The sequence below is a fragment of the Macaca mulatta genome, chromosome 13 (assembly GCF_049350105.2).
Source record: "Macaca mulatta isolate MMU2019108-1 chromosome 13, T2T-MMU8v2.0, whole genome shotgun sequence".
In the NCBI taxonomy this organism is placed as follows: Eukaryota; Metazoa; Chordata; class Mammalia; order Primates; family Cercopithecidae; genus Macaca; species Macaca mulatta.
In genome coordinates this window covers 91,445,023-91,470,779 of record NC_133418.1, presented here as the reverse complement: position 1 = coordinate 91,470,779, position 25,757 = coordinate 91,445,023, and the positions used below count along the sequence as shown (strand labels likewise).

The 25,757-nt window shown below is 39.8% G+C and overlaps 1 protein-coding gene across 4 annotated transcripts in view; it reads left to right on the top strand.

Annotated features, from left to right (window-relative positions):
* The window catches only part of RASGRP3 (RAS guanyl releasing protein 3), an 87,112-nt gene that overhangs the window by 23,398 nt on the left and 37,957 nt on the right, over nucleotides 1-25,757 (top strand). For 2 of the 4 annotated variants that reach the window (XM_015112055.3, NM_001261700.2), the window contains 8 exon segments: nucleotides 11,680-11,812; nucleotides 14,967-15,163; nucleotides 16,483-16,585; nucleotides 19,937-19,999; nucleotides 20,554-20,685; nucleotides 21,943-22,090; nucleotides 23,880-24,053; nucleotides 24,433-24,549. In XM_015112055.3, coding sequence (XP_014967541.2) covers nucleotides 15,094-15,163; nucleotides 16,483-16,585; nucleotides 19,937-19,999; nucleotides 20,554-20,685; nucleotides 21,943-22,090; nucleotides 23,880-24,053; nucleotides 24,433-24,549 — 807 coding nt within the window. In that variant the 5' untranslated portion in view covers nucleotides 11,680-11,812; nucleotides 14,967-15,093. 4 annotated transcript variants of the gene reach the window in all.

Below are 25,757 nucleotides of genomic sequence, written 5' to 3'. Positions count from 1 at the left end.
TGTGGTGGGCCAGGGGAAACGGGACAACAGCTTGAACCCAGGAGAGGTGGTGGAGATGAAGGGCAGTGGGGGAGAAGAAGAGACAACTGAGAGGTAGGTGATCAGACTCGGGCATGAGGGATGGCAAAAGAGGGTGCTAGGAAATCTAGGGTGAGTCCCAAGTTTCTGGCATGGAATACTGGGAGGCAGGTTGAGCCACAGACCAAGGAAGAAAATATAGGAGATACAGCAGGTTAAAAAAGGGAGAAGCGGGTGGGTGCCGTGGCTCATGCCTGTAATCCGAGCACTTTGGGAGGCCGAGGCAGGCAGGTCACGAGATCAGGAGTTTGAGACCAGCCTGGCAAACATGGTGAAACCCCATCTCTAATAAAAATACAAAAAGTAGCCGGGCATGGTGGCACATGCCTGTAATTCCAGCTACTCAGGAGGCTGAGGCAAGAGAATCACTTGAACCTGGGAGGCGGAGGTTGTAGTGAGCCGAGATGGTGCCACTACACTCCAACCTGAGCAATGGAGCAAGACTCTGTTTCAAAAAAAAAAAAAAAAAAAAAGTGAGGACATATTCTTTATGTCCTTTATATTCTGCCTAACTCATTTCCAAAGTGACTGTACCATTTTACATTCCCACATATCCTTTAATTAATTAAAACTATTTCATTGAGACATAGTTTATATACCATTGGAACCTACCCCTTCAAAGTGCACACTTCAGGCTGGGCATGGTGACTCATGCCTGTAATCCTAGCACTGTGGGAGACCGAGGCAGGCAGACCACCTGAGGTCAGGAGTTCAAGACCAGCCTGGCCAACACCGTGAAACCTCATCTCTACTAAAAATACAAAAATTAGCTGGGCGTGGTGGCACGCACCTGTAATTCCCAACTACTTGGGAGGCTAAGGCAGAAGAATCGCTTGAACCCAGGAGGCAGAGGTTGTAGTGAGCCAAGATCACGCCACTGCACTCCAGCCTGGCGACAGAGCAAGACTCCATCTCAAAAAATAAATAAATAAAATAAATGCACAGTTCAGTGGTATTTAGTGTATTCACAAGGTTCTCCAAATTGGATAGCAATTTTATCACTCCAAAAAGAAACGGTGAACCCACTGCAGTTACTCCCCATTCCTGCCTTCCCTCAGTGCCTGGCAACCACTAATCTCCTTTCTGTTGCTATAGATTTGCCTATTCTAGATATTTTCTATAAATGGAGTTGTACAATATGTGGCCTTCTGTGTCTGGCCTGTTTCACTTAGCATAACGTTTTCAAGGTTCATCTATATTGTAGAATGTATCAGTACCTAGTTCCTTTTTATTGTTAAATAATATTCCATTGTATGGAGATACTTCATTTTGTTTATCCATTTATTGATTGATAGACATTTGGGTTGTTTTCACTTTGCAGAAATTATGAATAGTACTGTTATGAACATTTTTCAGTTCTCTTGGGTATGTACCTAGGAATGAATTTGCTAGATCATATGGTAACTCTATGTTTAAGTTTTGGGGGAGCTGCCTAGCTCATTTCCAAAGTGACTGTACCATTTTACATTTCTACTAGCAATGAATGAGGGTGAGATACGAAAACTTACCCAAAAGTTAAGTAAAACTTGCCCAAAGTCACATGCTAGTAAGTAGAAGAGCTAGGATGCAATCCCAAGTCCGCCTGTCTCCAAATCCTACTCCCTTCCTCTGCAGTTCACGTGTAGCTGCTCTCTGGTTTGGAGTCATTAACATGGAGGTGTAGTTGAAGCCACTTCTGTGTATGAGTTCAGCGTGGAGACCTGAGAACCGTTGGCAGTTTAGAGGCTAGCAGTAGGAGAGGAGTCTGCAGATGAGACTGAGAAGGTATGACCAGAGGTATGGAAGAAAAACCAAGGAAGAGATGTTGCCAGGAAAACCAGCCAAAAGGAGAATTTAAGGGAGGGTGTGGTCAAGAAGTACTATACTGCGGCCGAACCTTAGCGTAAGAAGACAATGAAGAGAGCTTAGCGGGTGTAATGACTTTTGCCAGAGTAGTTTGAGTGGAGTATGAGGGCAGGAAGTAGAAGGGGAGTTAGACAGAGCTTGATTTGGATGGTCTAAAGAGAGGATCAAATAGAACCAGCAAATTCTACTTGACTGTGAGGGATGGGAGAGATGGCCAGTAGAGGGTTGCTAAATTTTGTTTGTTTGTTAGTGTTTGGTTTTGGCCAGAAGGCACTTCACGTTTACCTACATAGAGGAAACACAAGGGGAGTTACAAGCTAGAGGAAGGAGAAGTGGTAAGACACATGAACTCTAGACAGTTATACCAAGGAGCTGGTGAAGAGAGAAGAAAGGCATGGTGCTGTTTCTGGGTGGGGGGATGGGAGGGGGGTGCAGATACCTTCATATGGCAGGTCAGGGGAAATTAGTTCACTCTGGGCTTCCCTTCATTTGTCTTAATTTGCTCACACTTTAGTAAATTACAATTCATTAATTCCTCCTTTTACAACCTACCAACAACATCCTTATTCCCATTCCTTGGTCTCCTTTAACTGTCTCTTTCTTTTTTTTTTTTTTTTTTTTTTTTTTTGAGACTGAGTCTCCCTCTGTTGCCCTGTTGCCTAGGTTGGAGTGCAGTGGCAGAATCTTGGGTCACTTCTCACTACAACCTCCGCCTCCCGGGTTCAAGGGATTCTCCTGCCTCAGCCTCCCAAGTAGCTGGAACTACAGGCACGCACCACCACATCTGGCTAATTTTTTGCATTTTTAGTAGAGACAGGGTTTCACCATATTGTTCAGGCTGGTCCCGAACTCCTGACCTCAGGTGATGTGCTCGCCTTGGCCTCCCAAAGTGTTGGGATTACGGGTATGAGCCACCATGCCCAGCCTTCCTCTAACTCTTCAACCTTTACTTTATGGAAAGCTAGCTGCTTCTCCCTCTATCTTCTTTCTCATTCTCTGTCTCTCTAGATGCACTAATGAGTCCAAAATACCCATCAGAAACCCTAGTTTCTCAGAGTTGTGGCATTTCTGAAAGCTAATCTGGCCTGCTAACAAACCACTTTATCAACCTCTAAAATTCTTAAGAACTCCCAAGGTTCTCTTTTAGTATTTTGACAGACTGTTTCCCATATGTAAATCTGTTATTACTCCACTTATAATATTGTTCTAATGGAAAATATATATTCTAAATTTCAAATAACCACTTTACAAATTTAGTTGGGAACATTTCACAATTTTAGGACTTCCTTTTTTCTCACTGTGATTTGTACTCTTAAAACATTTTTGAAATGAATTTTTTTGTTCTGATAAGGAGGGCAGAGTAGTAGTCTTTATCTCATGTCAGAGATGATGAAAGTGAGCCTCAGAGAAGTTACATGGGACCTAAGATACTACATACATTTTCTAGTCACTTGTATTTTCTTGTTTTGTAGGTATGGACTGTGAGTTCTTTTCAGGAGTAAGGTGAAATTAGTTGATGTCTTAGATGGGAGAAACACGGATATCGTTGCCTCTTGAGATTTGTTTTTCTTTTAGAGAAAAGAAGAACCATTTGCTGCAGGAAAAACAACTGAAATAAAAGGGAATGACAAAGTCATTAAGTGGAACCTTCTAATTATGGGCTTCAAGCTGTGTAACTTTATTTGAAAGCACAGAAATAATTTTAAACACACTTTTTTTTGTTTCTGTACTTTACCGTTAATTGGTTCCAATAAAAAGTCTAGCTCCAAATCCCTGATTTCAGAAGTAATTTCAAACTGAGACGTTACCATCCCATAAAAGAGTACTATAAACACATGGGTTTCTAAATAGGAGCAAAATGTTTTCACTTAGATAATAACATAGTACAGTTTCTCTTAGAAAAGAGAAATTTATATTACATCTTCAATATCTGTGTATACAAAGTTAGTGTCTAAATGGTAAAGGAAATCTTTATTAAAGCTTATCACTGTCAATAGTGAAACTGGATAATAAAATTAATAATAAAAATAAAGCAGCATTGTGCAACCCCTACGCTTTTTACAATCCTTTCATTTATTCGTACCTTTAAAAATATCCAAAGATGGTTCAGAACTCAATGTATCCCTACCTGACCCCAAACATTTTCTCTGTCATCAGCTTTTAATCTAAATATTGTTGTCTCACGTGTGTTCTTATTCATTTTTCACATAGTGATAAATTTCCGGATTGCAAATTGCATTTGTCTATCCTATGCCTAATTCTGGAATCATGTTCAGATATTTCCAAACACCTCACTGTCTGACACTATTGGACTTAGCCTGTATTTTCCATTGTAATTTTGTGACCCATAAAGCTTAGTATCTTTCCTGTCAAGAAGGCCTCCTAGATCTCCTTGGGTGGAATTCGGTCCCATTTCTGTGCTCCTGCAATGCCCTGGGCATCTGTCTCTGTCACCAGACTTAATGGACTCATTGGTTTATAATAACTGATTTATATTATGTCTCCTGCATGGGATTGTATGCTCTTGAGAATGGGCTGTCTATACCTCCAGCCTATTGCTATAAACATTGTGTTTAATGTTTAATAGACAATAAACGTTGGCTTTTGTGCCCGCCAAACTAATGCCTTTCTCTGAGAACCTGCAGGTCCATTTAAAGGCAGTCTTTCATTATGTTAGTGCTTCTTGCTGCATTCCTGTGTAGCGACTTAAAATTCCTGTTTTCAAATCCTTTCCCTTGTTTTTCGTGACAGTCAGCTTCCACTCCCATCCTAGAGTGATGGTAGTTTAGGAGAGATTTTGTGGTCCAGGCTATGACTTCTGTTCACATTCTCTTGCTTTTTAGAGGCTTTCTATGTAATGTCTTCATTCTCTTGGAGCCTCTTTTGTGTAGATTCTATCCTTGGAGATTGTCATCTGGATGCAGTGGGATGATCCCTAAGAATTTTACTTATGCAGTTGTTAAAAATGCCTTCCTGTTCATAGTGAGCACATGAGGCAGAGCACATTGGTATTGGCACCAAGTACTAAACAGAAGTCAATAACCAGCTCAGAGTTCATCTCACAAGACCTCATTGCATTTTTTTGCGAGAATTAAGTAACAAGCAAGATTTAGCCGCATTTTAGTTATTGCTAGATTGTTTGGGAGGGGCCTGGCCTCCCAGAGTTTGTTGGGGAAAAACCTCAACACAGTGACCAACATGAAGAGCACCTAAATGATTCCTCCTCTTCCTCCTTCTCCGTATCATCATCATCAACACCATCACCACCACCATTATGATCAGCATCAAATCCACTCTGAAGGAAAGGAGTAAGGGAATGTGACTTTATTTCAGGGAATTTGAGACCAGGTACCTCCAGAGCATTAGGACCGCAGACAGGATTCTTTTTTTTTTTTTTTTTCTGAGACAGAGTTTTGCTCTTGTTGCCCAGGCTGGAGTTCAATGGCCCGACCTCGGCTAACCACAACCTCCGCCTACTGGGCCCAAGCAATTCTCCTGCCTCAGCCTCCTAAGTAGCTGAGATTACAGGCATACACCACCATGCCCAGCTAATTTTGTATTTTTAGTAGAGATGGAGTTTCTCCATGTTGGTCAGGCTGGTCTTGAACTCCTGACCTCAGGTGATCTGCCCACCTCGGCCTCCCAAAGTGCTGGGATTACAGGCATGAGTCACCATGCCCGGCCAACAGGATTCTTAGGAATATAATATTGGCATTTTTGAGAGAAGAAAATATTGATCTTTAAAAAAATGATTTTCCTAAAGTTTAAAATGTTAACTTCTGAGGTTCAAGTTTCCTAGTTCTGGGTCTTACTTTGAGGTATTATTTAGAAAGTGAACACTCGAGTTACTGTAGTAGGTCATAATCCTTCAATGTGGTTGAATGTGTCCATCTGGAAGCCATCCAACTGCAGGTGTCTAGAACGTGTATATATTATTTCCCTGCTATGTTTGGCTGCAGCCAAATGCAAGGAAAATATCCCCTTGGTGGGACTTTGGAATTTCATGGTATTTATTACTAAAGCTTCTCTAAGATTCTCATTTCTTGTTCAACTTGTGGCAGGTAGCTGTAAATATGTTGGTTTGATTGCCAATATTCAATACCAGTAACCAAGAAAACATAAATAAAATGCAGTTAAGCCTTATTACTTGTTACCAGAAAATGCAGCGAGGTCTTGTGAGATGAGCTCTGAGCTGGTTATTGACTTCTGTTCAGTACTTGGTACCAGTGATTCCCTGAGTTGCCAAGCTTGCTGTAATAGTGAAGGTTATTCATTTTCAGACAATAGGGGCCAGTGATAGGATGCTTACCAGCCAAACAGAGGGAATAACAAACCTTTGTTCTAGACAATGTCTGGAAATTGATCTAATGGGCAGGACTTAACAACAGCTAAAATTTTTGTGGGTAGTTGAAAAACATAAATTTTGGAGATGGACTTCGCTTTGTAACTTAACTAGTAACATGATACTGGACAAGTAATTTAACCTCTGTAGGCCTCAATTTCCTTATCCATGAAATGGAGAAAATAAGACTTAGCTTTCAGGGTGTTAAAACATTTAAAGATAATGTAGGTAATTTTCCCAACATTGTATCTGTCACATTTACATTGCCACCAACAAATGGTATTTGTAGATGCTGTTATTACTTCATTTTCTAAAGTCCAGCACAATGTTGATTATTAATTCCCCATTAACTTAGTGAAATCTCTTTTCAGGATAAAACAGACAAACAACAAAAATATTAAAATCTAGGAAAATCCTATTATCACATTAAATAAACACACCCAATGCAAGAAGGACAAAAAATTTCTTTTAGAGTTGAAAATTACTGTATTAACCATGGCTCCTTCCTGCTGTCATTGTTAAATAACCCTTGGATATACTGCTTCAACATCCATAAATATGGGAGATTTTAGTCTTCATGTCATCAGTTGTGATCCATTTACAATGAATGAACTTTGCCATGAGCACCGGGCCCATTTCTTATATTCGTACTATCCCAGTAGGTTTGTGATAGAAACAAGTTTGACAGTGATGACAGTATGACTTTGGTAGAGCACACTGGGAAGAACACCTGATTGAAGAAAATGAAGTAGAAAGAGAAATCCAAAGAACAGAGGAGTGAACTTGAAAGGAATGAGCAGGCAAATTTAAACAGAAACAAGACCAATGCAGAAATAAACAAAGAATTTCAAATACAGTCAACTGAGGCCAGGCACAGTGGCTCATGCCTATAATCCCAGCACTTTGGGAAGCCAAGGTGGGCAGATCACTTGAGGTCAGCAGTTCAGGACCATCCTGGCCAACATGGTGAAACCCCATCTCTACTAAAAATACAAAAATTAGCCGAGCATGGTGGTGTGCACCTGTAAACCCAGCTACTCGGAAGGCTGAGGTAGGAGAACTGCTTGAAACTGGGGGGCAGAGGTTGAAGTGAGCCGAGATCACACCACTGCACTCCAGCCTGGGTGGCAGAGCAAGACTCAGTTAATGAGAGCATTGGAGAGTGTGAGTGGTGGGGCAGAGATACAGAAAGCCTATTAGGGAAGGTGGGGATCATAAGAAAGGTGGCTCAGGTGGTAGTTACCAGAATGAAATATTTTGGATCAAGTCAAAGGATAGGAGAGAAATGAATCTCTCTCTGTTGCCCAGGCTGGAGTGCAGTAGCAGGATCTCGACTCCCTGCAACCTCCGCCTCCCAGGTTTGACGATTCTCCTGCCTCAGCCTCCCAAGCAACTGGGATTACAGGCATGCACCACCATGCCTGGCTACTTTTTGTATTTTTATTACAGATGGGGTTTCACCATGTTGGCCAGGCTGGTCTCAAACTCCTGACCTCAAGTGATTCACCCGCCTCAGCCTCCCAAAGTGCTGGGATTACAGGAATGAGCCACCGTGCCTGGCCCATATCTGGATTCTTCCAGCTGCAGAATGGAGAATACATTGTAGTAAAGACCTATACTGAGGATGGGGAAACCAGTTAGTAATTGGTTAAAATCGTTCAGGCAAGAGATGATGGTTGTCTAAACCAGCATGTGTCCATGGAGATGGGAAAGAAGTGGTTGGTTGCAGAATTTCTTTTGAAAATAGATTCAGAAAGATTTACTGATCCATTGGCTATGGGGAATGATCAGAATCAAAGGTAATTCCCAGATTTCTAGCTAGATATTTGGTTGGGTGATGGTGTTATTCTCCTGCAATTGAGAAATTGAGAGTGGAGGGGAGGAGAAGGAAGTTTATGGGAGGAAAATGATGAGTTCATTTTGGCCGTATTGATTTAGAGATGCCTGAGACTCCAAGGAGAAATTTTGTTTTCAATGATTTCCCTTGATCATATCAAGGAGAAATTTTGAGTTAACTTCTAGATATCCATTACAGACTTCTGAGTTAAGACCTGGGCATCTTTAAGTGCTAAGATTTAGCAGGAAAAATAAATATTGGAGGAAGAGGCAAAAGAGTGAGAAGTTAATTCATGTAACATGGTCCCTGGGAGGACAAGAGTAAGGGATCCATGCACAGGTGGAGGGATGACTTTGAATAAAGAAGAGGGCCACTTCTTCCAATGCAATAGCAGGAGAGACCCCAAAAAAGGGCATTCATGTAGGTAAAGTTGTCATTTTTATGGAAGGAAGTCAAGGAAGTTTCTGTCTGGCAACTTCCGTTTACTCTAAAAAGGAGACACAGTCATCTGCCAGAAGGTATGATGGATACAGTTCTGAGGTTTATCAAGAGGAGAAAATGTACAAAAGCCATTGTGAAAAGAGAAGAAAGGAACCAGAATTATCGGGATTATTTCTGTCAAGAGTAGAAGGCTAAGGTTTCTCTTCTTCTGGAGGTTTTCTTTTGTTTGGTTGTTGTTGTTGAGAGGAAGTTTAGTATTCCTTGTTCTTTGGTCTATTGTATTACCCACCCATGTCATGTTTCTAAAATTATTTCAGATAACTTCTGGAACAATGTATATAAACCTCCCCTGCATTCAAGAGGCAATTCTGAGTTTTTATTATTATGATCTAGTCACACTTTCCATAACTCCGAGCCTCGGAACTAAAACAGGGCTGGCATTTGTTAGGTGGTGTCCTCACCAGGGCACAGATCCTAGCTCCCATTTCACCCAGCTTTGCTTGATATGGTGAAGAGGGCGTTAAGATACCATTGGAAATGAAATAATAAGAAAATCAGGCAGGGTGCGGTGGCTCATGCCTATAATCCCAGCCCTTTGGGAGGCCGAGGTGGGTGGATCCTTGAGGTCAGGAGTTTGAGACCAGCCTGGCCAACATGGGGAAATGTCCATCTCTACTAAAAATACAAAAATTAGCCAGGTGTGGTAACACATGCTTGTAATCTCAGCTACATGGGAGGCTGAGGTGGGAGGATCACTTGAACCTGGGAGGCGGGGGTTGCAGTGAGCTGAGATCACGCCGCTGCACTCCAGCCTGGGTAACAGAGCGAGACCATCTCAAAAAAAAAAGAAAAAAAGAAAATCCAGATATGATCATGCCACTCTCCTTTCAAACAATGGCTTCCTGTTGCCCTTTGGATAAAGTATATACTCCTTACTAAAGCTTACAATACTGTCATGGGCTACTTCTACTGACTTTTTAGTCTCATCTCTTGCCATAACATTTTAGTCATTCTAAATGTCTTTTCGATTTCTCGTAATTGCCATCTTCTTTACCAAGCTAAAACTCCTCAGGCTTCTAGACTAAATTAGTGCCCCTCCCTACCTGCTCTGTGCTCCACAGGATATTTTATTGTAATTCTTCCTTTCATTCTTTGCTAGACTATATAGGCAAGGATTGTGTCTGTCTTGCTTATCTATTTATCCTTCCCTTCCCCAACACCAGCCCCTTCTACCAGCCACTCTAGTGTTCTGTTCAGTGTCTGGTGTCTAGTAGATCCTTGGTAAGTATTATCAAAAAAATTAATTATCTTTCAGAGTTTTTATTATCATTTCATTTACTAAACTCAATCTCAATTCTCCTATGGAGTATCAGGTAATATAATCACAGAACTTTTAAAAAAATCTCATGTCTGTGGTGATAAAGAGAAATTAAGTTTGTATATTTCCAGAACAATGAATGCTGACATCTTTGGCATTAATCTTTAAGACTTCAAGGTTTGTAACAATTACCACTTGTTTTATAGTCATTTAGAAAAATCTCTTTGTCTCCATATGGAGGTCGTATAAATGTAAAGATATTTATGTAGTCATTTATGCATAAAGATAATAACTGCCATTAGCAGTGAAGGATCTTCAAGAAATTCTTTTATCTTGGAATAGAGATAATATGATAGACAAGACAATCGTTGAAAGTTCTAATATGGCCAACATCATTTCAAAACGATTTGTTAAACACTTACTAGTTACAGTATTTCACCTTATAAATCCTACAATTCTAGAGCCAGGAGAAAGCTTCCCTGTCATTTTGGCATACTTCCTAGACACCGTCTGGGAATTTAGTCTACAACATCTCTGACAGTCATGACCTAACTTTGACTTGAGAACCTTTGGGAATTGGAGTCCCTAGCTGGTGAGCCTCCCTGGCCCACTAATAGGTGCTCCAGTGTCACCGTATTTTTTCTTAGAATATCTTTTCTCTTCTCTAAATGAACATCTCTCTCCCTGTCACTTCTACAAATTGGTCCACTACTTCAGGCCTCAACTTAAAAGACTTTTAATATGAGAAGGGAAGAAGTAGTGTGAGCTTCACATTGAGCACTCAGCATTCTGTAGGCTCCATGATGGATTCACTTTATGTGACCTCACTAACTCCTTAAACAGTCTAATAAAGTACACAGCATTATGGCATTTTACTCAGAGATAAGTCAGACTTTCCCCATTCGGTTACCTAATGTTGAAACCCAATTTTTTTTAATGGAGAGGTTCTGAGTCAAGAGCCTGGTATGCTCATTTTTATCTGTTAATGATCAGTTTCGTGGAATTGGCTTCCTTTTATTATTTCTAAAATTGGGAGCACAGCTCTTATTGTCTTAGGCAACCTCAGAAGGATGTTTTTTGACAACAGAGGCTTCACAAGTCATGTTAATGAACGTCCTTTTGCTACAGGAACATATCATAGCCTTTGAAATCACACCCAACAAAACTCTATTGCCCTTTAAAAATAACACTTTTCTTTTAGAAATAATTCAAACCCTGGGAGAAATTTGGCTTATTGTGTCCCTTTCAGACTTGGGAGAAAATGTCTATGCTGGAGAGCAATAATTTTCATCGCAGCCGGAGAGCACCTATCAACACTACGGCAAGTCCTAAACAAACAGCAAGTCCTTAAGTCCCCATTGGGAGACTAAACAACCTGCTCTAAAATAACATTGACATTCGTGTTGAGACAATCAGTAGTGATTTAGGGTCAGAGTTTAGTGATCACGACCACAGACCGTTTTAAGTATTTACTAACATTTCAAAGTCAGTGTTTGGAAATTCTTAATGAGTAATCCACTGATAAAAGTACATTTGCATGAAATAGTCGTTTATACTATGTGTGTAGAACTTGGCTTTGTCCCATGTGTGGGTTTTTAATAGGCTGAAAAAAGCTTACTTGATTAAAAAAAAATTGTGTTACCAAATAACTATTTTGAATATTTGCCCTTGTTAATTGATGTTGTGGGTGAAGTTTAGACAAAATCTCAAATACCACCTATAACTCAAAGTTTTTGAAAATGCTTTAACACAATGTGGATTCTTTGGGGTTATCGTGATCTAATTCTGTACGGCGGCTTCTTTCTGTTCTTTTGTCAGGTTCTCCAAAGTACTTACCATTCAGGTTGAATAAACCAGTTCTACAGACTGCTTCTTCTGTGCATTTCCCAATGGTGCTAACTGCCCTTAAAATTATTTCAGATTTGGAACTCTATCTGTATGGAAACAACAGGTAAGTATTTCTTTAAATTGTCATAAATTATGTAAGAATTCTCATCAAAAAATAAATATGCCTAGAGAAACTAAAAGAAACATGCTATGATGTTAATAGGAGTTATCTTTGGATGATGAGATTAAGGATAACTTTTTCCTTAATGTCCTATTTTAAATAATAAGTGTATATTGCTTTTGTAATAAAGAAGCCTTGTTTTGAAAAAGGCAGTTGTAGACACAATAATGTCCACACGTAGGAAATGAGATCTCAGGTAAATGTGCAGGTGACAGAAGGCGGAGCAGAGACTCAGACACATCTACTGATTGCAGAAACAGATTGTAACCTGATAGCCTGGCCCACCTGGCCCATGATGTGCCAGTTTCTTTGCAGATCAGAAATATAACCCTAAACATGGTGATGAGTCTTTGGTTCCAGGTTATCTCTAACCCCTTATGGGGACGTCAACACCTTCCCCAAACAGCTCAGTTGAATAATTTTGGTTTCGAATTGAGAAACAATTTAGTCTAGGCCTATTTGTTCTAAGTAATATGTCTACTGTTCAGTGAGTAACAGGATAAAAAAAAAGTCTGTATACACCTGAAGGTAATCAAACTTGTTAATTGTTCAATCTTGACTTTTAAGGGTACTGATAGAGTTGACATTAGAGGAATCAGAGAAGTTCTGCCCCAGAATGTCTTGGAAAAGGCAAGTTCTCATGATTAATAGAGGCGATTATATTAAGTTTAGAAAACTGGCAGAAATTTTTGTTCCAGTGATGTTTACTTAAAGCTGATTTAGTAAACAAACTTTAAAAATAGTCTCTTAAAAATATATGGTATCTATACACACTCACATAAATATACTCATATTCAAAGACAAACCTGTGACAAGTTTCATGATATTTATTTCCTCATCCACTAATCCACTCGTTCATTAATTTAGTGAATAATTTTTGAGTATCTTTTATGTGAGAAGCAAAACCTTAGGCGTTAAGGAGTATACCAGAGAACAAACACAAAAATCTCTACAATCTTGGAGCTTATGTTTATGGCACTACAGAGATTTAAAAACAAATAAACAAGTAAAACATATAGTTTGTCAGATAGTGTTAAGTGTTATGAAGAAAAATAAATCCAGGAAGGGCGGTAGGACATGCCAAGTGAGAGGTGGGTGAGAGCTGAGAGGTGCGTTGTTTTAAATAGGGCAGGAAAGGCCTTACAGGTAAGGTAACTTTGTTGAAAGATATAAAAGAGTTAGTTTCAGATGACTTTAATAATCTGCTTTCACAAATCATTTGAGCAGCAGAATTGGGAGAACATTTGATCCAGCGTTTCTGCTGTTTTTATTGAACACTTGAAATAACCCTTTATTTTATGTTCTAAGAATGGTACCTTCAGCACAGGAATCTGGTTCTTTCACAGAATGAATAGAGGGCAAACATTTTCCCCCCAGAGTTATGTGCCTGGTGAACAGACTCATTCCAATGTCACTCCAGTGGTCTCACTGAACTAATACAACCATCATATGGACATTAGGTATTTTTTCCTATTCATTCACATGTTTGTTTTCTGAAGTTGACTATGAGCCTGTTGAAGGTAAGAATGGGACAATGATTTATTCATCTTGGCAGCCTCAATGCCTAACCAAGTGCCTGGCATAGGCCAGGTGCTCAGTGATTGCCAGTTGAATAAATAAAGTTCGAGAGTAAAATAGACATTGACTTTCAACAGCTCATGAGATGAATCCTCAATGGCTGCATTTACCTACTAAAATATCTGAAGTGGATAAATGTCTTACATCATGACAGCCTCCGTCCTGCTCCAAGTCCTGTGGGGACCTGGCATCAAGGACCTGCTCTGTAAAATCAAGTGATGATGTCTACCCAGCAGTGATGCTTTTGAGTGTAAGCAACTAGAAGAGGCTATTGCCAATCATGTTTTCCTCACAACTGTGCTGGCAAATGGGATAGCTGTCATCCCCACATATTCTTTCTACCTCTGTAACAGATAATCTGCCTTACATCTTCTTTCTGAGATGATGTGGAGGAGTGATACCCTTTACACTAGATTAGCAGGCAAAACTATGATGGTTTGTGATATCCATGCTTGTAGAAGTAGTAAGAAGAAAGGGAACACAGACGCTTTATTTTATAGTGGAGTCCTGATTCTAGGCCTTAATAATTGTATGGTTTTGGGTAAGTTGCTAAATCACTGTGAATCCCATCAACTCATCTGTTAACTGGAAATAATAATTACTACCTCACAGCATTGTTGTGAAGGTCAAGTTCGACAATATATGCAAAACATTTGGAATGGTGCATAGTACATAATGTGGGTGTTCAACAAATTAACAGTAGTATTTTTACCACTGCAAAGAATAATCTTACTCTCAGGCAAGTAGAATTTTTTATAGTTGTTGAATATTTATGAATCACTGAGGATAATGTTTATAAATATATTTGCATCTAAAATTTTTTTCCTTACGTATTCTTTTATTAATATTAAACCAAGTAACATTTATAATATTCTTGAATATCTTATCACTTAAGAATATGAGGAAAGGTGGCTGGGCACAGTGGCTCACACCTGTAGTCCTAGTGCTTTGAAAAGCTGAGGTAGGTAGATCACTTGAGGTCAGGAGTTCAAGACCAGCCTGGGAAACATGGCAAAACCCCATTTCTACAAAAAAAAAAAAAAAAAAAAAAAAAGCCAAGAGTGGTGATGTGTGCCTGTAGTCCCAGCTACTGGGGGGTCGGAAGCGGGAGAATTGCTTGAACCCGGGAGGTTGAGGCTGCAGTGAACCGAGATCGCACTACTGCACTCCTGCACTCCAGCCTGGGTGACAAAGTGAGACTTTGTCTCAAAACAAAACAAAAAAAGATACGAGGAAAGTATAAAACATTGCATTAAAAAATTATAGCTGTGAAATGGAATGGTATATAACAGGGAACATTTCCATGGTCTCCAAGCACCATCCATCCCCAGGAACAGCTTAGCAGGTATTTTTGGCATCATAAAGGTTGATGTAATCTCAGTCACTGATACTTTTCTTGTAGAAAGATACTGTCTATGGAAGTCATTATCTTTTCAGGTTGACAAGTGATGCTCTAATGGGGTCTGAACTCTAGTCTAATAACTTTCTCTTGTTTTTTTAATTTTTAAATTTTTTTTAGAGTTTTCTTGAAGTACAACTAAGGACAGGTCACCACTAGGCACTAACGTCACTGACTTGCATGATTATGGAGATGGTCTATCTGATGCTGAAAATGTCTCTGGTTTTTTGACAACGGCTAAATAACCATGGGATCAAGTGGCCTTGGGAAAGCAGCAACATTAGATGAACTGCTGCACACTTGCATTGAGATGTTTGGTACGAGCCTTTTCTCCTTTCATATCTTTTGGATCTCTCGATGCTCTCACTTTCCTCTATTCAGAGGCAAGTTGCTTGTGGAACAGAGTTCAGTCTCTGTACCTTGGTATTTAAGGCCTTTTGGATGGACCCCAGTCTGTCTCTCCAGCTTCACTGCCCTCCACATTTCTTTCCCTTTACTGCCCACAGCTCATACCCCAGTCAAACTGTCCACTTAATGTTTCTGGAACATTCCCTGTACCTTTCTACCACCATCCACTGGTCATATTCCCTTCATTGAAATTCTGCTTCAGGGCCTTCTCAGATGTTCATAGTACCATTCCTAGTTTCCTTGGTCAGGAACGCTGCTTGCCTTTTCCCCCATCTCACATCCCATTGTAATTCTTTATAGCACATAGCAAATGCCTCTATAATTGTTTCTTGGTCTTTTGACTCAGATTAATGTGAGTAGCACAATTTACTGCATTCTACATTCAAACATGTCATATCTGCTACTAGATTATACACTTTACAGCTGTATGCTCCTTGTGTTGTTGTTTTTGTATCCACCACAGCATATTGAGTTATCCCTTGCACAAAGAAAGTCAACCCACATGGGAGTATTATTTATTAAATAGATTACTATAGAAACCAGAGTTAAACCAGAGCAGGGTTGCCAGATAAAATACAGGATGACCAGTTACATTTGAATTCTGACAAACATTTTTAGTGTAAGTATGACCTAAATAATGCCAGGGACATATTTACAATAAAGAAATTAATCATTATTTCTCTTAAATTCAAATTTAACTAATTGTCCTGAATTTTATTTATGAAATCTGTCAATGTAGACCAGAGGAAGGGTAAGACCCACCCACCTTTACTTGCAAGGAAATACTAGCCAAAGTAGGAGGTAAAAGATCACTGGTTGGCCAGGTGTGGTGGCTCACGCCTGTAATCCCAGCACTTTGGGAGGCTGAGGTGGGAGGATCACAAGGTCAGGAATTCAAGACCAGCCTGACCAATATGGTGAAGCTCCGTGTCTACTAAAAATAGAAAAATTAGCTGGGTGTGGTGGCGGGCACCTGTAGTCCCAGCTACTTGGGAGGCTGAGGCGGGAAAATCACTTGAACTCGGGAGGCAGAGGTTGCGGTGAGCCGAGACTGTGCCACTGCACTCCAGCCTGGGTGACAGAGTGAGACTCCGTCTCCAAAAAAAAAAAAATTCATTTGTCTATGAAAAATTTTTGACACTATGATACTATCGCTTCTCTATTGATGTTAGAAAAAGTAAAGAGTAGCACTGTTATCTCCTCACTTCTTGTTCTATTTTTTTAACAGATGACAATGGAGAGCTGAATAATAGTTACTTGCCAAGAATAGTTCTACTGATGCACCGATGGTATTTATCTTCCACTGAGTTGGCAGAAAAACTTCTCTGCATATATCTTTTCAACTACTGTGTAATTTTTACAACCATAAATCAAGCTCTGTATTTAGATAGAGTGTCTATCCAAAGCCAGTAAATTAAGATGAATAAATAGTCTTCGGTTATCCAGCTGTTTTGCGAATATATGTAGATGTCTAGACGAAACACATCTGGATGATAGACCAGATAGTTGACTCTCCATCTGGATGTTTTGGCTGTACTTGAAAATAATCACTAAGATGTAAAATGAAGCAGGAACTGTAGGCTGGATGTTTCTAACTTGTCTTAAACATTTCTATTATTAGAGCAATGAGAGAATATTTAACAATGATTCAAGACCAGATTTGTTTCTTCTGGGATGGCAAAATGGTGGGCATAGAGGATGCAGCTTAATCATATGGAAATACAGCCAAAATAATATGCTCTCACTTGGGCACAAACATCCATTTGGTTTTCACATCTTCCCTTGCTGCCAAGACACAATGAACATTCTAGCAGGCTTATTATAATTTGTTGACTGATACTAATGTTAGATTTTCTTCTGAAATGAAAACAAAAAAATCCCACATGGTTAGAAACATCCTTCCATAATGAAGGCTTTTAGCAGTCTACCACTTCTCTACATCATGCAGTCCAGAAAAGTGGTTGAAAGCCAAATGACTGAAGATGCAGTCTCCCATTCGTAAAAGGTTCTATTCCCTGAGAGCCAACGCTTATTATACAATCTCTAATGTCGGTGCCTGCAGTCTCTGCCTTCTTCAAGCCCATGAGGCCCTGGAGATGAGTGAGAACCGCTACAGGGAGGGGGAGCCTTAGGGGGAGAGGCACCACCTTAGAGGGAGAGGCACCATCAAGTGTTGTTAGGGCCTGCCAAGGCTTCTGGAGCCAGTAGGGTGTCCACCTGTTCAGTTCAAGCTTCCTCCACTTTCTACTTCTCTTCATCCTCCTCACAACCTCAGAGCAGAAAAGGATATTAGAGAGTCTATAAGGTCCATGGAAGTGAGCAAGATCCTAACTCCTGGTAGTCCAACGGTCATATGCGTCCACTGTTGAAGTGTAGAACACAGGTAAGGATGGAGGGCATTGGCTCAGTCTGGTCATACTCATGGCAATCTAGACATTATCCAAAGAATGTAGCCACCAACAGTGTTCTCACCCTCAGCATGGTCACCAGTGCATGAGACACAAATAAAAAGGGATATTTAGGCATAGTAACATTTAATGTGGGAAAGTTGAAGACCGCCTGTGAATCAACATTTCTATAAATTTTCCTCCCTTTGGATTCCTTGCTCATGCTATATCCACAGTGCCTGGCATATACACAAGCTCAATAAATATTTGTTTAAAAGAGTATGAATAAATACACTTACAAGTAAATAACACAACCTGAGTATTAAGGTACCTGAAAATGACATTTTCAAATATTAAAGAAGAAATTAGAGTACCTATACAGTTACGCATAGCGTAACGACGGGGAAATCATCATTTGATGATTTCATGATTTTGCAAATGTCATAGAGTGTGCTTATATAAACCTAGATGCTGTAGCCTACTACACATCTAGGCTATATTACACAGCCTGTTGATCTTGGACTACAAACCTGTACTGCATGTGGCTATACTGAATTCTATAGGCAATTGTAATACAATAGTGGGTATTTGTGTATCTAAACATAGAAAAGGTATAGTAAAAATACGGTATAAAAGATAAAAAGTGGTACACCTGTATAGGGCGCTTATCACAAATGGAGCTTGCAAGACTGGAATCCGCTCTGGGTGAGTCAGTGAGTGAGTGGAGAGTGAATGTGAAGGCCTAGGACATTAATGTACAATATTGTAGACTTTATAGACACTATACACTTAGGCTACACCAAATTATAAAAATATTTTTCTTTCTTCAATAATAAATTAACTTTAACTTACTGTAACTTTTATACTTTATAAACCTTTAAAAACTTTTTAATCCTTTTGTAATAGTACTTACCTTAAAACACGAATATATTGTACTGCTGTAAAAAATAATTTCTTTCTCAATATCTTTATCCTACAAACTTATTCTATTAAAATTTTTTTTTTTTTTTTTTTTTTTTTACTTTTTAAACTTTTTTATTAAAAGCAAAGACACAAACACATGCATTAGCCTAAGTTTAGGTTTACACAGGCTCAGAATCATCAATATCACTGTCTTCCACCTCCACCTCTTATTCCACTGGAATGTCTCAGGGGTAGTAACAGGCATGGAGCTGTCATCTCCTATGATAACACCCCTTCCTTCCGGGATAACTCCTGAAGAACCTGCTGAGGCTGTGTTACAGTTAACTTTTTAATTTTTTTTACATAAGTAAAAGGAGTACTCTAAAATTACAACAAAAAATAGTATAGTAAGTCCATAAACCAATAACAGTCATTTATTCTCATTATCAAGTATCATATACTGTACATGACTGTATATACTAGACTTTTACATGACTCACACAACAGCAGATTTGTTTACACCATCATCACCACAAACACATGAGTGATGCATTGGTTACAACATTATGCTGGCTACCATGTCACTAGGTAACAGGAATTTTTCAATCCCACTCTAATCTTGTTGGACCACTGTCATATATGCAGCCCTTCATTGACTGAAACATCGTTATGTGGTGCATAACTGTATAAGGCATTAATCCTAAATGCAAAATCTTTTTGGTTAAAATAGTATTTCTCGGCCAGGTGCGGTGGCTCACGCCTGTAATCCCAGCACTTTGGGAGGCCGAGGCAGGCGGATCACAAGGTCAGGAGATTGAGACCATCCTGGCTAACATGGTGTAAGCCCATCTCTACTAAAAATACAAAAAATTAGCCGGGTGTGGTGGCGTACGCCTGTAGTCCCAGCTGCTTGGGAAGCTGAGGCAGGAGAATGGCGTGAACCCGGGAGGCAGAGTTTGCAGTGAGCCAAGATTGCACCACTGCACTCCAGCCTGGGTGACAGAGCCAGACTCTGTCTCAAAAAATAATAATAATAAAAATAAAAATAGATAGTATTTCTCTGTACTATCAATTTTAATTATGTATAGTTGCCAGTCTATTTGTAATTACAATTGGCAGTTATTAGTTAAGTGTGGAGGAAGGCAAAACTAATCCTGTAACTGGCTTCTCCTTCAGACCAAAAAAATATATTCCAGAGCTAATAATAAATCAAGTTTCAATTGTTCAGTGTCGAAGTCATCAGAGGCCACTTCTCTCTGTATTTGAGTGTCTTTATAACCCCAAATGTCCCCAGCATGGTCCTCTTACTAGGAATTGATATACATTGAGGGCACAGCTGCAGGTGTGTGTAAAGGAAATGAGGTGCACGAATTTTTTCTTTAACTGGTTTACGTATCGAAATGCCACTGGAGAAAGCTGCAATGAATTTCGATTAAAGATCTGCTACTTCATGAGGTAAATACATTTACAAATTTAATTTCTTGTAGCTTCTAGTTCTGGCACGGTTGTAGTTTCTAGTTCTGCAATTGTTGACAATTTCCTTTTCCCCAAGCTGCAGACCTAGTTTGACAACAGAGTCTACTCTGATACCCCTCCCACCAACTTTGTTAAAATTGGCCCTCCTCTGTTGGGTGGGGTGGGGGAGACTTTATCTTTTGCACTAGAGATTAAGTAGTAGTAAATGTGATTAAGGAATGAAACTAGCTCTTAGAAAGGGTGGATTTATTTTCTTCTACTCCCTGGCCACACCCATTCCCACCTACTCACCATGACTTGAAGGAAGGGTTTCCTCTCAACTGAAAGAGAGGCTATGAATGGGAGTGGTTTGAGATAGGAGGAGGGCAGACAGAGGCTCCACGTGATGGATGGGGGTTTGGAGACAGGAGATGGCTAATTTGAAGTATGGTCCTGGATTCAGTGTTAAATGTAGTCTGTAAAATGGTACAATCGTTTCCATAGATATCCAACTTGAAATATTCCAGCTACCAAAAATATTTGATGCCTTTCAGGTACTGGATTCTGAAATTTCCTGCAGAGTTTAATTTGGATCTTGGTTTGATTCGTATGACTGAGGAATTCCGGGAAGTAGCCAGTCAACTAGGATATGAAAAACACGTCAGCCTCATCGACATATCCAGCATGTAAGAGTGGCACCAACGTCTTTCACACTCGATGAGTCCACTGCTTAGGGGAGGAAGTAGTGATCACCCCACTTGTCCTGAGTCCATCCCACTCCTGAATCTAGGTTTGCTTCTGTGAGAAAAGCCTTGCTGCAGTGAGTACAAGCCGTGTTGGACACAACTCATCTCTCCAAGCTGCAGTTTCTTTACTTGTAAAATGTGGACAGTACCTTTCTCGTGGGATTATTATGAACATCCAATAAGGACATAAGATAATGCATGAAAGCATTTGACACACAATAGACGCTCGGTATGAGTTACTGAGTCTGAATCTAGTTAACATCTCTTATGCCTTCACTACTCAAAGTGTGGTCTGCAGACCAGCAACATTAGCATCACCTGGGAGCTCATTAGGAATGCAGCCTCTAGGCTCTACCTTTAACCTGAATTGGAATCCACACTTTAAAGATCCCCAAGTGATTCACATGCAAGCTTGAGAAGCTCTGTACCATGGTGCTGCTGAGGTTGGCCTCAGAACAACAACCTTATGGTGGTTGACCATAGATGTCAGGAGCTGGTTAGCTCAGTTATTAGGTAACTGGTGCAATTAGGCCACTTTCGTATCAACTAGGTAACTTTGCACAGGGAAGACTATTTGATGATCCTAAATATGGTTATCCATCTTGCAAATGTATGTTCTTGTGTGTTAGGTATCTCTGTTTTCCACTGTCGATTACTATTGAATACTTCTTCAATAGTAATCAATAGTGAATGATCCGGGAATTATAAGGGATGTTTGGTGAGAAAACATATTATTCAAGATCATTCCTAATAAATCAGAACCTCTGGCAGTAAGGCCCAGGCATCTGTCTTTATAACAAGCTTTTCAGATAATTCATGTTATACTAAAGTATGAGAACCACAGCTTCTAGTGGTTTCCATGTGCCTTAAATCACCATCTATATCCTGATAAACTCCCAAATTTATATACTAGCCCTGACCTTTCCTTTATGATCCAGACCTTGCTGGTCACAAAGAGACTAAGTAAGAGATTCTGGATGGATCAGTGCAAAACCTACTCTGTCTGGAAAAACAACTCCAAGTTTATGTTCTATTGGCAATTGGTCAGTGGTTTTCTCTTCAAATATGAAAGACAGGGCATGTATTTTGCACAAGCCCCTGGAAGCAAGCCAAGAGTTACAGAGTCAGTAGGTTAATAACTTCCATTGAGTGAAATGGGCTTTCAACACATTGACCGGACTCACTCTTCTTTTATAGTCCTTCCTATGACTGGATGAGAAGAGTCACACAGAGGAAAAAAATATCCAAGAAGGGAAAAGCCTGTCTGCTGTTTGACCATCTGGAGCCCATTGAATTGGCTGAGCACCTCACTTTTCTGGAGCATAAATCTTTTAGAAGGATCTCAGTAAGAAACTTGACATTTATTCTTCCAAGGATAACAACCACGATGCCAACTTTCCCAAGAGCTGCATTTTCATACTCTGAAGTGTTGGCAGCTTCTATCACTGTGCTCTGCTGGAAAAGTGCCCTTAATTCACAGGAACAATCCCTTTTAACCAAAGATAAATATTATCCTGTCTTTATTTTATGGCTCAGGAGCTATATTTCTGTCGCTATTTTCAATGTCTCCTTTCATAGGATTAAAGCGTGATTTTTCTAAATAGTCAGTGGAGATTTAACCATTCAAGGTTGATTTAGCTCCATTGACTTCTCCCAAGTGAACATGTTTTGCTAGGCCCTTCGTTTTTGGGAAAAAATATTTAGTTAGGTTCGGATTTGTATAAATGGCTAATTATGGGTGTAGGTTGAAAACAGGAATTGTAGACTTTAAGGAGAATCTCAACATCAGGTTCTTTCTTTCCCAGAGATAGAGATCCTGAATTAAACTTTTCTTTCCTACTCATCTTGATGGAGCCTCATTCCTTCTCTAACTCCCCCTTTTCTTTCTCTGGTCTGTGATTTCTTAGCCTCCTGCTCTCTATCCTCCTGTTATGATAACATTTTCCACATTGGTTCACAATCAGCCAACCACTTTGCTTTGTCTCGCCAAGCTCTGGGGAAGTTGCGCCTCCTCCTTCTCCTTTTCCAAGGTGTCGGAGAATGAATTACATTATTGCTTGCAAAGAAGACTGTCTTGGTTAGAAGCATGAATTTCTGAAAGACTGATTCTTTCACTAAGTAATCCTACTTGGAGGGTACCTTAACGATTCCCCGCAGGCAGGCCATGGGAGGGAGTCCCCCGCACTGCTTATATGATAGAAAGCTCATATGTATTTTTTGACCTCCATGCTAACATTTTGAAAATGTGTTTGTCTTGCTAAAGAGCAGCCTTACTTCAATTGATTTTTTTTCCTCTGTCTTCTTTTTTCTTGAAACAACTTTACAACTGATGCTAATTTGAAATCATTATATTTGTGTTCATTTCCTCCTCTTCATTGTATACCATTGTATCTTTAACTTGCCTGATTGGAATCACCAGCAGTGTGTTAAAAATGGAGATTCTTGGCCCAGCGCGCCTTTAATCCCAGCACTTTGGGAGGCCAAGGTGGGCGGATCATGAGGTCAAGAGATCGAGACCATCCTGGCCAACATGGCAAAACCCCATCTCTACTAAAAATACAAAAAAAATCTAGCCAGGCGTGGCGGCTTGCACCTGTAGTACCAGTTACTCAGGAGGCTGAGGCAGGAGAATCGCTTAAACCCGGGAGGCGGAGATTGCAGTCAGCCAAGATCGCGCCACTGTACTCCAGCCTGGCAACAGAGCGAGACTCGGTCTAAAAAAAAAAAAAAAAAAAAAAAGGAGATTCTTTGGTTTTTCTTCTGAAGATAGTGATCGTTTACACCTAGGGTGTTCCCAGGAACCAGCATTTTACCAAGTGCCACAGGTGGATCTTATGACCCAGTAAATTTTGAACTCATTGGAATACCACTTTGAATCTTGCCTCTTTCTCCTCCCACCAAAGCTGTGATGTGTAGTAGTGGGTGTCTGTGCATGGGGTGAGTCGTGGGGTTTGAAAAACAGCAAAATAATATTTTAAAGACACATGTATATTCAAACTTTTAGGATGCCATTGTAAATGTGAAATAAAAGAAATTATTCTGTTGTTATGAAACAATATCTTACCTCTTCTATATAATATTCTAATTTCTGATTTTACATTATAATTCAGAATCTCTGAATCTTCCTTTCCTAGTTCACTGATTACCAAAGCTATGTCATCCATGGCTGCCTGGAGAATAATCCAACTTTGGAAAGATCGATAGCTTTATTTAATGGAATCTCTAAGTGGGTCCAATTGATGGTTCTTAGCAAACCAACCCCCCAGCAAAGGGCAGAAGTCATCACAAAGTTTATCAATGTTGCAAAGGTATGTCTGGTAATCAGACTGGGTTCTTGAGTTCTAGATGTTCATTCACTCTGTTGAGAAAAGTCCTTGAGGAAATGTGGTGTTCACAGTATAAGAGCACTGGACAACTAAACTACTTGCTCATGTCTAATGAACAAATCGTATTTTTGCCATGCAAGAAGATTGCTTTCAAAAAGCAATGCTTAGAAGCATTTAACATAGCTATTTTTCTGTGAAGTAATAGATATATTTCTCTGATTCTATTTGTGCTTCATTTTAAATTGATGTAATTTTTTCATTAGCTTCTTGTTATTAAAATTGTGCATAAATGTACTTGTAATTCAGAAAGTTTAGACTAATTTAAAAATCCTTAAAAAGCATTGATGCATTTTTATTGCAGAAGCTCCTTCAGCTCAAAAATTTTAACACCCTGATGGCAGTGGTGGGAGGCCTCAGTCATAGTTCCATTTCACGCCTCAAAGAGACGCATTCTCATCTTTCTTCAGAAGTTACAAAGGTACAGAGATTTGATCCTAGTTAAAAGTAAAAAAATGCATTTGTAAATTGTTCAGATTTAGTATATGCCTAACAAATGTCACTCAGAGGGGGAAGGTTTTCCTCTTAAACCAGTGGTAGTTTATACATGGGGACAAAGTAGAAAGGGAATAACCACACCAGCTGAGTTCACCTGGAAAAACAGGTTGGAGGTGGTGGTAAGTGTCCCAGGAAGAATGCTTTGAATATCATTAACATATTGTAGTGGTGGCCAGCGTGGTGGCTCACTCCTGTAATCCCAGCACTTTGGGAGGCCAAGGCAGGTGGATCACAAGGTCAGGAGATCGAGACCATCCTGGCTAACACAGTGAAACCCCATCTCCACTAAAAATACAAAAAAAATTAGCTGGGCGAGGTGGCGGGCACCTGTAGTCCCAGCTCCTCGGGAGGCTGAGGCAGGATAAAGGGGTGAACCTGGAGGGCGGAGCTTGCAGTGAGCTGAGATCACACCACTGCACTCCAGCCTGGGCAACAGAGGGAGACTGTCTCAAAAAAACAAAAACAAAAACAAAAACAAAAGCCAACATATTCAACAGGTATCTGTTTGGTCCTACTATGTGATAGGCACTGTGATACACAAAGTAAATAAGACAGAAATAGTTCCTACCCTAACTCCTGAAATAAAGTCATTGAACTACTATTCATAACACTGTGTTGGGCACATCAAAAGAGAAAAGGGAAGACATAGGCCTTGTATACAAATCCTCAGATTTAGAACTGAATTGTCATGAAAAAAAAATATGTGTATATATATATATAAAAAAAGTGATCATTTTCCAAACTGAGATTTCTGCCGTATTTATTTTTATGACATGATAGTTCTCTTTTTCTTCTTGAGCAAAAAGGAGCATTTCATCCTTATGAAAAGATTGTCACGTAAGAGTGCACTTTGTTATTTCAATATGGACACTTTTAGCTGTGAGTTTAAAAGAAAAAGAAAAAAACTTCTACAGCAATTAAACAATCAGGAAATGTATTGTCCATCAGGCGTGGTGGCTCACACCTGCAATCTCAGTACTTTGGGAGGTGGAGGTGGGAGGATTGCTTGAGGCCAGGAGTTTGACATCAGCCTGGGTAACATAACTGGATCCTGTCTCTACAAAAAAAAAAAAAAAAAAAAAAAATTAGCCAGGTGTGGCAGTGTGTGCCTGTAGTCCCAACTATCTGGGA